The following is a 12,511-nucleotide window of genomic DNA, read 5'->3' as shown; positions in this document are numbered from 1 at the left end:
TGGTGTAGCTGAGGGGCTGCTCCTTTAGGTCAGTAACCCATACCTCTAACTCTAACAGAGAGAGCCTGTATCTCAGCAGGCAGATGGTGGTCTTGACTATGTTGGTTGTAGGCAGGTAGGGGGCAGGATAGACCTGTTGTGTGGGTATAGGTCTGGGTCTGGGCTGGTGCTGTTGGTGTGCCTGAGGAGAGAGGTCAGGGGGCTGTCCTTGTCATTTTTGTATTCCGCTATCTTCCTTAGGGTGGGGAAGTCCTGCACAAAAGAGCTGAGTGCAGCATCACTGCCCTGGACCATGATAATGCCGTTCTGGTGCATGTTTACCATCAGAAACCTGTTTTCCTGGTCCTTCTCGCTGTCCTCAAAACTGTGTATTTGCCTTCCCTTGCAGATGCCTTTCTTTGTTCTACAACTGAAATGCCTGGTTCCAGCTGTAGTGTGGTCTGTGTAAAATAACAGGTTTGTAACAGTCCTGTTGTGTGAGCAGTCTGCAAAGAAAGCATCCCGGTTCTTCATCAGAATTCTGTGTTTAAAATGGATTCTTCCCTTCTCTGATTTGATTTCTGCTTGAAATTCAAAAAAAGGGGGGAAAGTCTCTGTCTGCTGCTGCGGGTGTTGCCATGGTTACCACCAGTAAACAGTTGGAGTTAGATGGTAAGCTAGCTGGCACATTTGACACACATGTGTTAAACTCACTCTTGACAACCAGAAAGTTATAAAAAGTCAGGAGCTGTTCTTCTGCATGACTCTCTCTCTCTCTCTCTCTCTCTCTCTCTCTCTCTCTCTCTCTCTTTCTCTGTCTCTCACGCTCTCTCTGTCTCTATCTCGCTCTCCCGTTCTCCCTCACTCTCTCTCTCTCACTCTCTACCCATCTCGCCAATCCATTTAGCCACAATTAATAAAATAATTTAAAGTACAGTATGATGTAATATTGTCTGAATGGATCCATCAGATGTTGTTGAAGAACAGATACTGTATCTCCTGTACTACACATTACCTTCAATAACATCACCCTCACAGGCTTTCTCCAATTACCCCCAATTACCTGCTCCCCAAGTTATCCTCCAATAACAAGTCCCCAATTAACCCCCTCCTGCCCCGTCCTCCCTACAAGCACCGTGTGCTTGTTTTTTAGCCGGGGGCTCATTTCTCCCTATATCAGCAGCTCCCCTTCTCTCCTCTTCCTCTCCCTCTTTCACTCTCACACTCTCTGCAGGAGATGCCAGACTGACAGACACTCATCCTCTCTCTCTCTCTGTCTGTCTGGCTCACCAGGATAAGGCTTGCTGTTGCCAGATAGGGCAGAGGTAGAACAAGATTTTGTGTGTCAATCACTGTTTTTTCACATCTGGTTACAGGTGTCTGTGGTGTATATCTTCACTGATGGCACTTTTTGTTAATATCGTTCTGTTTACAGAGTGTTCTGTCTGCAAGTTCTTGGTTTGGTCTCTCTCCAACAGGTGACGGAACTCTCCCAGTCTTCAGACTTATCTCTCTCCAGGTGATGAGCCTGTGTGGCTGGCTGTGGCTGCTCTACTGTCTCCATGTCCCTGGGTCTGTCTGGGGTCTGGATGGAGGTGGAGAGGGGGCTTGTCGGCTGGAAGCTAAGCCCGTCTCCGGCAGTGTTTATCGGGCAGGAGATGTGGTCATTGGGGGCCTGTTCCCGATCCATGTAGAAGCCCCTCTACCAGAGCAGGAGTTCAGGAGCATTAAGGGAAATTCTACCTGTACAATGTATGCAGCTTGTTTGATAACAGCTTTTTGTCATTGTGTTTTCACTTGAAGGTAATGTGTATTCAGTTATCTCATCTCTCTGTTTCTTCCTTTCTTCTGTCTGTCAGGTTCAACCAGCGTGCTTACCGCTGGCTCCAGACTATGATCTTTGCTGTGGAGGAGATTAACCGTGACCCAGCCCTCCTGCCTAACCTCAACCTGGGGTTCCTGGCATCTGACACATGCTTGTCAGAGGGCACCACCCTGGGGGCGGCCCTAGCCATGGTGACCGGCAAGGAGGCCTCTGTGGTGGGCACAGAATGTGGCACAACCCCTGAGGTTCCCATCATCATCGGGGATGCCCGCTCCTCAGCTTCCATCGTGGTGGCACAGACCCTCGGGCCGTTTGATTTACCCATGGTGAGGCAGGGGTTGGATTACAGGTTGGGATGAGATGATGACTCTTTTCACAGTACATTTCAATCTCTATCTAGATTTCTCTCTCTCTAACATTTACTTTCCTTCTCCCTCTGCTCTCAGTCATTTACAAATTATAATTATCCTTAACTCTCGCTCTCTCTCTCTCTCTCTCTCTCTCTCTCACTCACTCTCTTCTCTCCCAGGTGAGTTACTTTGCCACCTGTGCGTGTTTGAGTGACACCTGGAGGTACCCCTCATTCTTCCGTACGGTACCCAGCGATGCCTTCCAGGCTCGGGGCATGGCCAAGCTGCTGCGTCAGCTGGGCTGGGTGTGGGTGGGGCTGTTGTCAGGGGATGGTGACTATGGCAAGTTTGGGGTTCAGCTGCTTCTCCAAGAGCTCCAGGGATCTGGGGTGTGTGTCGCTTACTCTGAGGTCATTCCCAAGGTACGACCTCACTCTGATGATCTGACAATGTACACTCTCTCTTTTGCTCTATCTTTCTCTCTCTTTCACTCTGACTCCCCGTCTCTTCTAATCTAACATATACGCTTTCTCTGATTTTCTCTGACTCTCTTCCCTTTCTCTCACTGATGGTCATCCCCAAGGTACCGTCTAAGAGACAGATCAGGCACATAGTGGATACCATCAAAGGATCTACTGCCAGAGTGGTGGTGGCGTTTGTAGGATTCACAGGTCATTCAGGGGTGAGCAGTTACCAGTCAGAGTATTGTTAATGATTTGTAACACAGCTCTATCAGTGTCCTTGTGTCTTACCATGTCTTGATGCCCTTTACAGACACAATCATTTCCTTATTGATAATCATGCATTTCATCTTGACTATCTAGATCTCTTTAACGATTTCATTCTCCAGGCCCTGATGGAAGAGGTTGTCCGTCAGAACATTACAGATAAGCAGTGGATTGCCTCAGAGGCCTGGGTCACCTACTCTACTATCGCCTCCCAAAAAAACATGCCCTCTCTTGCCGGGACAATCGGTTTTGCACTGAAGAAAGCTGACATTCCCGGCCTGGGTCCTTTCCTAACACGCCTCCATCCAGACGGGAACTACCAGAAGTCCGACCCCTTCCTGAGGGAATTGTGGGAGGCGATGTTTGGGTGTTCTCTGGGGGTTGACCCCAGCGTGACACTGCCGTCCCGGCGACAGTGTACTGGGTCAGAGGTCATACGTGAGGGAGACTTTACACCTAAAGCTCTGTTTTTTAGTCCTGGTTCCCAATGTTATCTCAGTAAAATAAAGTGTCAATCCTAGGTGAGGGGGAGAGCCAGTATGCTGACGTGTCTCAGCTGAGAGCCAGCTACAATGTGTACAAGGCTGTGTACGCCATCGCCTACGCCATACAGGATATGATGGCCTGTCGACCAGGGGATGGAGTCTTTAATGGTGGACAGTGCCCTGATATCAGGAAGCTTCAGCCCAGCCAGGTGAGAATAACATGTTGATCTGTTTTCAAGTTAAGAACACTAATGTTTCCAGTCAGGATACAGTGAAAACACTTTGTAAGGTTTGAATACTAAAGAACAAAAGCCACAACTGGTTCTAACTCTTAATCCTGTTCCAATGCCCTTTTCTCTTTGAGATTGTTCATTACCTGAGGGGAGTGAACTTCAGTACTCCTGTGGGGGAATCTTTCCACTTCGACATTAATGGTGATCCGCCTGCCTCTTATGACATCATCAACTGGCATGTGACCCCCGAGGGGACGGCAGAGTTTGTCCAGGTCGGACATTTTCTGTCCTCTGAGGGATCGGACGACCAGTTTCACATCGACATGGATAAAGTGGTGTGGGGTGGGGGCAGCGGAGATGAGGTTAGAACTGTTCAGTTTGGTGTGTGTGTGTGTGTGTGTGTGCGTGCGTTATAATTTTTTATTTTATCACCCTGAGGCAACCATACAGAAAAGAGAAAGACATAAAGTAGACCTCAGAGTGAAAGCTCTGACATCGACATCTTTTATTTTAATTTAACATTCATTTATTGAGGCAAGTCAGTTAAGAACAAATGTTATTTACAATGACAGACAACCCCGGCATGATGCTGGGCCAATTGTGCATTGCCATATGGGACTCTGAATCACCGCCTAATGTGATACAGCCTGGATTCGAACCAGGGACAGTAGTTGCACCTCTTGCACTCATATGCGCCTTAGACTGCAGCGCAACTGGTCATTTTCCTGACATAATCCCCAGAGGGGTCCAGCAAGCCTGCCTGTCTGTGAAATAATTATGATAATAGCAATGACTTTGAAAATGATGGCTTCATCCTCTCCCACCTCTGATAGGTCCCTGTGTCTGTATGCAGTGCTGACTGTCCCCCTGGTACCAGGCATGCGGTACAGAAGGGGAGGCCTGTGTGCTGCTTTGACTGTCTGTCCTGTGCTGAGGGAGAGATCAGCAACACAACAGGTAGTCTATCAACTGTTCTGATTCCAATTCATATTTTTCCTCAACCCTGATTGGTCCTGATTTGGACTCCTCATTCTTCTTCCTTCTCTATCAGGGTCAGTTGAGTGTATCAGGTGTCCAGAGCGGTTCTGGTCCAACCCTGATCGTACGGCCTGCATCCCCCAGCTGGAGGACTTCCTCTCCTACAGCGACACCATGGGCGTCATCCTGTCTGTCATCTCAGTTTCCGGGGCAACACTCACAGCCGGTGCCCTGGCCACCTTCCTCTACCACCGTCACACGGCCCTGGTGAGTTGAATCATATGATCATATATAGAGGTACTGGACAGAGACGAGATTGTGTCATATAACGATGGGATTTTTGACATGTCATTGTGTAAATTATCTTTCTCTGTCTCGTTCCAGGTGAAAGCAAACAACTCTGAGCTCAGCTTCCTGCTCCTGCTGTCACTCAAGATCTGCTTCCTGTGTGCACTGGTTTTCATTGGCCAGCCGAAGCCATGGACGTGCATGCTGAGACATACTCTGTTTGGTATAAGCTTTGTGTTCTGCATCTCCTGTCTGCTCAGCAGGACTGTGGTGGTGCTGGTGGCCTTCAGGGCCACTCTGCCTGGAGAGAACCTGATGAGATACTTCAGCCCCACCCAGCAGAGGATGGGTATCTCACTCTGCACACTCATCCAGGTGAACATCTAGTTTTTACTATATTCTTTAGGAATGTAGTTGTTTCCTTCATTGACCATATTATTTGTTGTTGTGATAACTGTGCTTGCGTTTTTCTTCCACCTCCGTTCCCTTCCACAGGTGCTGATCTGTGTATTGTGGCTGGCCTTAGCTCCACCCCGACCTGCTGAGAGGGGGGACAGAGAGGGTCGGGGCCCGAGGGTCGTCCTGGAGTGTGAAGTGGGCTCTGTGGTCGGCTTCTCTCTGGTGCTGGGCTACATCGGCCTTCTGGCCTCCCTCTGTCTCCTTTTAGCCTTCCTGGCCAGGAAACTCCCAGACAACTTCAACGAGGCCAAGTTCATCACCTTCAGCATGCTGATCTTCTGTGCCGTGTGGATCTCCTTCATCCCTGCCTACGTCAGCTCTCCTGGGAAGTACACAGTAGCTGTAGAGATCTTTGCCATCCTGGCCTCCAGCTTTGGGCTGCTGTTCTGTCTGTTTGCTCCAAAGTGTTACATCATCCTTCTGAGACCAGAGAGAAACACCAAGAAACACATGATGTCCAAATAGAATCTACCAAGAAACACATGATGTCCAATTAGAAACCTCCAAGAAATACATGATGTCCAATTAGAAACCACCAAGAAATACATGATGTCCAATTAGAAACCACCAAGAAATACATGATGTCCAATTAGAATCCACCAAGAAACACATGATGTCCAATAATAAACCACCAAGAAACACATGTTGTCCAATTAGAAACCACCAAGAAACACATGATGTCCAATTAGAAACCACCAAGAAACACATGATGTCCAATTAGAAACCACCAAGAAACACATGATGTCCAATTAGAAACTTCCATGAAATACATGATGTCCAAATATTAACTTCAACATTCTCACATCGTGATTTAGGGCTCGTTGATATTCATTTCAACAGAGGAATGTCCATTCTGTTTGGACATATTAATTCCCTGCTCTAACTTCACTATATTACTTTGTTAATATTAGAATGTGTTCTTATAAAGTGTCATAATGAAACACGTCTATATGAACAATACCAATAAAGATGACTTAGTGTCTACTCATGCTGGAAGAGTTAGTATTGAGTCTGTCTGACAGAACTTAGACCCCCTACACATGATTCCTTCGTCACCCAGTCAGTGTGTGTGTGTGTGTGTGTGTGTGTGTGTGTGTGTGTGTGTGTGTGCGTGCGTGCGTGCGTGAGTTACTACCCAGTAGCACCACCACAACGTGTAGAGTTACTACCCAATAGCACCACCACAACGTGTAGAGTTACTACCCAGTAGCACCACCACAACGGGTAGAGTTACTACCCAATAGCACCACCACAACGGGTAGAGTTACTACCCAATAGCACCACCACAACGGTTAGAGTTACTACCCAATAGCACCACCACAACGGGTAGAGTTACTACCCATTAGCACCACCACAACGGGTAGAGTTACTACCCAATAGCACCACCACAACGGGTAGAGTTACTACCCAGTAGCACCACCACAACGGGTAGAGTTACTACCCAATAGCACCACCACAACGTGTAGAGTTACTACCCAATAGCACCACCACAACGGGTAGAGTTACTACCCAATAGCACCACCACAACGGGTAGAGTTACTACCCAATAGCACCACCACAACGGGTAGAGTTACTACCCAGTAGCACCACCACAATGGGTAGAGTTACTACCCAGTAGCACCACCACAACGGGTAGAGTTACTACCCAATAGCACCACCACAACGGGTAGAGTTACTACCCAGTAGCACCACCACAACGGGTAGAGTTACTACCCAGTAGCACCACCACAACGGGTAGAGTTACTACCCAATAGCACCACCACAACGTGTAGAGTTACTACCCAATAGCACCACCACAACGGGTAGAATTACCACCACAGTCCAGTAAGCTATCTGGGCCTCAGTAGCAGCATTCTGGGTCCAGTAAGCTATCAGGGCCTCAGGTCATTATCAAGGAATTCTCCCTATGCCACCAGAAGACCATCAGTGACCCAATTAGAGTCCCAGAGAGTCCCAATTAGAGGCCCCATTTGATGCCCCATCAGAGGTCCAATTAGAGGCACCATTAGAGGGACAATTAGAGGTTCCATCAGAGGCACAATTAGATACCCTATTAGAGAACAAATAATAGGCCCCATCAGAGGCCCACTTAGAGACCCACTAGAATCCCAATTAGAGGTGTATTAGAGAAACCCATTAGAGGCCCCATCAGAGTCCCCATTAGAGTCCCCTTTAGATATCCATTAGATGTCCAATTAGAGGCCCCATTAGAGTCCCAATTAGAGGCCCCACCAGAGGCCCAATTAGAGTCCCCATTGGAGGCCCCATCAGAGGCTCAATTAGAGGCCCCACTAGAATCCCAATTAGAGGCCCCATCAGAGGCCCAATTAGAGTCCCCATTAGGGAACCAATTAGAGTCCCCATTAGAGGCCCCATTAGAGTTCCCTTTGGAGCCCATGGTATCACTATCAGTCCTTCAGGGGGAACAGTAGAAACTGAGCCCAGGTGAATGGCTTATTGTCTTTCACCATAGTGAACAGGTGAAAGACAGGATTTAAAGAGACCTGTGAAGAGATGATCAAGTGGTAGAGGAAGAGGAACAAATAAAATCATATCAAATCAAATGTTATTGATCACATACACATGGTTACCAGATGTTATTACGAATGCAGCAAAATGCTTGTGCTTCTACAGTAGTTCCAACATTTATCCAACAACTACCTAATACACACAAATCTTAAGGGGTGAATGAGAATATGTATATATAAATAGCGCCATAGGCAAGGTGCAATAGATGGTATAAAATACAGTATACACATATGATATGAGTAATGTAAGATAAGTAAGCATTATTAAAGCGCCACTTTTTAAAGTGGCTAGTGATACCATTATTAAAGTGGCCAGTGATTGGGTCTCAACGTAGGCAGCAGCCTCTCTGAGTTAGTGATTGCTGTTTAGCAGTCTGATGGCCTTGAGATAGAAGCTGTTTTTCAGTCTCTCGGTCTCAACTTTGAAGCACCTGTACTGACCTTGTCTTCTGGATGGTAGCAGTGTGAACAGGCAGTGGCTCGAGTGGTTTTGTCCTTGATGATCTTTTTGGCCTTCCTGTGACATCGGGTGCTGTAGGTGTCATGGAGGGTAGGTGGTTTGCCCCCGGTGATGTGTTGTGCAGACTGCACTACCCTCTGGAGAACCTTACGGTTGAGGCAGATGCAGTTGCCATACCAGGCGGTGATACAGCTCGACAGGATGGTCTCGATTGTGCATCTGTAAGTTTGTCAGGGTTTTGGGTGACAAGCCAAATTTCTTCAGCCTCCTGAGGTTTAAGAGGCGCTGTTGAGCCTTCTTCACCACACTGTCTGTGTGGGTGGACCATTTCGGTTTGTCTGTGATGTGTACGCCGAGGAACTTAAAACGTACTACCGTCTCCACTGCTGTCCCTTCGATGTGGATAGGGGGGTGCCCCCGTTGCTGTTTCCTGAAGTCTGCGATCATCTTCTTTGTTTTGTTGACGTCAGAAAGTCCAGGACCAAGTTGCACAAGTTGGGTAGAGACCCAAGGCTTCCAGCTTGATGATGAGATTGTAGGGTATTATGGTGTTTAAAGCTGAGCTGAAGTCAATGAACAGCATTCTTACGTAGGTATTCCTCTTGTCCAGATGGGATAGGGCAGCGTGCAGTGTGATGGCGATTGCATCGTCTGTGGACCTGTTGGGGTGGTATGCAAACTGAAGTGGGTCTAGGGTGGCTGGTAACGTGGAGGTGACATGATCCTTGACTAGTCTCTCAAAGCACTTCATGATAACAGCAGTGAGTGCTACGGGGCGGTAGTCATTTTGTTCAGATATCTTTGCCATCTTGGGTACAGGAACAATGGTGGCCATCTTGAAGAATGTAGGGACAGCAGACTAGGATAAGGATTGATTGAATCTGTCCGTTAACACACCAGCCAGCTGGTCTGCGCATGCTCTGAGGACTAGGGATGCCGTCTGGGCCAGCAGCCTTGCGTGGGTTAAAACGTTTAAATGTTTTACTCATGTCGGCCAAGGAGAAGGGGGGTGGGGGGGGCGCAGTCGTTGTTAGTGGTCCGCGACAGTGGCACTGTATTATTCTCAAAGTGGGCAAAGAAGGTGTTTGGTTTGTCTGGAAGTGTGACGTTGGCGTCCGTGACGTGGCTGGTTTTCGTTTGTAGCCTGTGATTTCTTGTAGACCTTGCCACATACGTCTCGTGTCTGAGCTGTTGAATTACTGAGCCATTGAATTACACTACAGTACAGACCTCAGAATGTTTACTGTATTACAGGCCTGGCTGGTAGACCCCTCAGAATGTTTACTGTATTACAGGCTTGGCTGGTACGCCCCTCAGAATGTTTACTGTATTACAGGCCTGGCTGGTAGACCCCTCAGAATGTTTACTGTATTATAGGCCTGGCTGGTACGCCCCTCAGAATGTTTACTGTATTACAGGCCTCGCTGGTACGCCCCTCAGAATGTTTACTGTATTACAGGCCTGGCTGGTAGACCCCTCAGAATGTTTACAGTATTACAGGCCTGGCTGGTACGCCCCTCAGAATGTTTACTGTGTTACAGGCCTGGCTGGTACGCCCCTCAGAATGTTTACTGTGTTATAGGCCTGGCTGGTACGCCCCTCAGAATGTTTACTGTGTTACAGGCCTGGCTGGTACGCCCCTCAGAATGTTTACTGTATTATAGGCCTGGCTGGTACGCCCCTCAGAATGTTTACTGTTTCACAGTGTATGAAACATCTTGCAGCACATTAGAGGTTTGAGATAATGTTCCCTTCCCCTCTCCTCATCTGAATCAAACCAGCTCTAGGGTACATGAGATTCCCTTCCCCTCTCATTGTCTGAATTAAACCAGCTCTCTCACTGTTTCTCCCTCTCCTCTGGAAACAACCAAACTAAGGGCTAACAACCAAACTAAGAACTAACTACCAAACTAAGGGCTAACAACCAAACTAAGGGCTAACGACCAAACTAAGGGCTAACTTCCGACCTAATGGCTAACAACCTAACTAAGGGCTAACAACCAAACTAAGGGCTAACAACCAAACTAAGAGCTAACAACCAAACTAATGGCTAACAGAAATGACCATACATCCGAAACATTGATATGATCCACCAGGTAGGAATGATCGAACATTGCTTCATTAAAAACCTCTGGGATATGTGGGACGGTAGCGTCCCACCTTGCCAACAGCCAGTGAAATTGCAGGGCGCCAAATAAAAAATAAAATAAATCCCATAATTGAAATTCCTCAAACATACAAGTATTTTACACCATTTTAAACTTCTTGTAAATCCAGCCACAGTGTCCGATTTCAAATAGGCTTTACGCAGAAAGCACACCAAACGATTATGTTAGGTCAGCACCTAGTCACAGAAAACCATAAAGCCATTTTCCAGCCAAGGAGAGCCCTCACAAAAGTCAGAAATAGCGATTAAATGAATCACTAACCTTTGATGATCTTCAACAGATGGCACTCACAGGACTTCATGTCACACAATAAATTTGTGTTTTGTTCGATAAAGTTAATATTTATGTCCAATAACCTCATTTGAAATTGGTGTGTTATGTTCGGGAAATGCATTGTCTCAAACAAACATCCGGTAAAAGTACAGAGAGCCACATCAAGTTACAGAAATACTCATAACAAACATTGATAAAATATACAAGTGTTATGCATGGAAATATAGATAAACTTCTCCTTAATGGAACTGCTGTGTCAGATTTCAAAAAGGCTTTACGGCGAAAGCACACCTTAAGATTATGTTAGGTCAGCAACTAGCCACAGAAAAACATTCCAAAAATGGAGAGGCGTCACAAAAGTCAGAAATAGCATTATAAATATTCACTTTCCTTTGATGATCTTCATCAGAATGCACTCCCAGGAATCCCAGTTCCACAATAAATGTTTGTTTTGTTCGATAAAGTCCATCATTTATGTCCAAATACCTACCTTTTTGTTCATGCGTTTAGTTCACAAATCCAAACTCACGAGGCGCGGGCGTAGAAACATGTCAAACGATGTATAGAATCAATCTTTAGGTTGTTTTGTTATAAATCTTCAATAATGTTTCAACTGGACAATTCCTTTGTCTTTAGAAATCAATGGAATGCAGCTAACTCTCACGGGCGTGCACGAGACTGAGCTCATGGCACTCTGCCAGACACCTAGCTCAAACAGCTCTCAATATCTCCCCCTCACAGTAGAAGCCTGAAGCAAGGTTCTAAAGATGGTTGACATCTAGTGGAAGCCGTAGGAAGTGCAATATGACCCCATAGACACTGTATATTCAATAGGCAATTACTTGAAAAACTACAAACCTCAGATGTCCCACTTCCTGGTTGTTTTTTTTTCTCAGGTTTTTGCCTGCCATATGTGTCATGCGTAGATGTAATAGGTGGCAGGGAAGTCAGGCGCAGGAGAGTCAAATGGAGTGTAAAATGGAGTCTTTTAATAAAGTCCACGGAGTATGCTCCATAACACTAAATGTACATAAACATGGGTACAAGGACCCGACGCACACCTATACAACAATCACACTACACTGACAATAAAACAATCTCTGACAAAGACATGAGGGGAAACAGAGGGTTAAATACACAACAGGTAATGAATGGGATTGAAAACAGGTGTATGGGAAGACAAGACAAAACCAATGGAAAATGAAAAAAGGATCAATGATGGCTAGAAGACCGGTGACGTCGAACGCCGAGCACCGCCCGAACAAGGAGAGGCAACGACTTCGGCAGCAGTCGTGACAGTACCCCCCCCCTGACGCGCGGCTCCAGCTGCGCGTCGACACCGGCCTCGGGGACGACCCGGAAGGCAAGGTGCAGGGCGATCCGGATGGAGACGGTGGAATTCTGATAACATGGAAGGATCTAACACGTCCTCCACCGGAACCCAGCATCTCTCCTCCGGCCCGTACCCCTCCCAGTCCACGAGGTACTGAAGGCCCCTCGCCCGACGTCTCGAATCCAAAATGGATCGAACAGAGTACGCCGGAACCCCCTCGATGTCTAGAGGAGGCGGAGGAACATTACGCACTTCAGCCTCCTGGAGCGGGCCAGCCACCATCGGCCTGAGGAGAGACACATGGAACGAGGGGTTAATACGGTAATGAGTGGGTAGTTGTAACCTATAACATACCTCGTTCACTCTCCTCAGGACTTTAAACGGCCCCACAAACCGCGGACCCAGCTTCCGGCAGAGAAGGCGA

The 12,511-nt window shown here is 47.1% G+C and overlaps 1 protein-coding gene across 1 annotated transcript; it reads left to right on the top strand.

The window, feature by feature from the left end:
* The first annotated feature begins 1,501 nt into the window (after positions 1-1,501).
* On the top strand, positions 1,502-5,790 carry LOC110507278 (extracellular calcium-sensing receptor-like). Its single transcript, XM_021587162.2, has 11 exons — positions 1,502-1,731; positions 1,839-2,130; positions 2,334-2,576; positions 2,738-2,836; positions 3,005-3,320; positions 3,404-3,576; positions 3,732-3,962; positions 4,434-4,557; positions 4,652-4,845; positions 4,963-5,241; positions 5,362-5,790. The coding sequence occupies exons 1-11, from the start codon at positions 1,502-1,504 to the stop codon at positions 5,788-5,790; spliced, it is 2,610 nt and encodes an 869-aa protein (XP_021442837.2).
* Positions 5,791-12,511: the final 6,721 nt, after the last annotated feature.

Source organism: Oncorhynchus mykiss, chromosome 27 (assembly GCF_013265735.2).
Source record: "Oncorhynchus mykiss isolate Arlee chromosome 27, USDA_OmykA_1.1, whole genome shotgun sequence".
Classification (NCBI taxonomy): domain Eukaryota; kingdom Metazoa; phylum Chordata; class Actinopteri; order Salmoniformes; family Salmonidae; genus Oncorhynchus; species Oncorhynchus mykiss.
This window is presented reverse-complemented; position numbering and strand designations above follow the sequence as displayed.

What these genes read in the sequence shown, in the direction of transcription:
- LOC110507278 (XM_021587162.2), top strand. Translation starts at nt 1,502, where the DNA reads ATGAGCCTGTGTGGCTGGCTGTGGCTGCTCTACTGTCTCCATGTCCCT. An exon ending in ACTCTGAGGTCATTCCCAAG is followed by an intron (nt 2,577 to 2,737) that starts GTACGACCTCAC and finishes GTCATCCCCAAG; the next exon opens with GTACCGTCTAAGAGACAGAT. An exon ending in ACCACCGTCACACGGCCCTG is followed by an intron (nt 4,846 to 4,962) that starts GTGAGTTGAATC and finishes GTCTCGTTCCAG; the next exon opens with GTGAAAGCAAACAACTCTGA.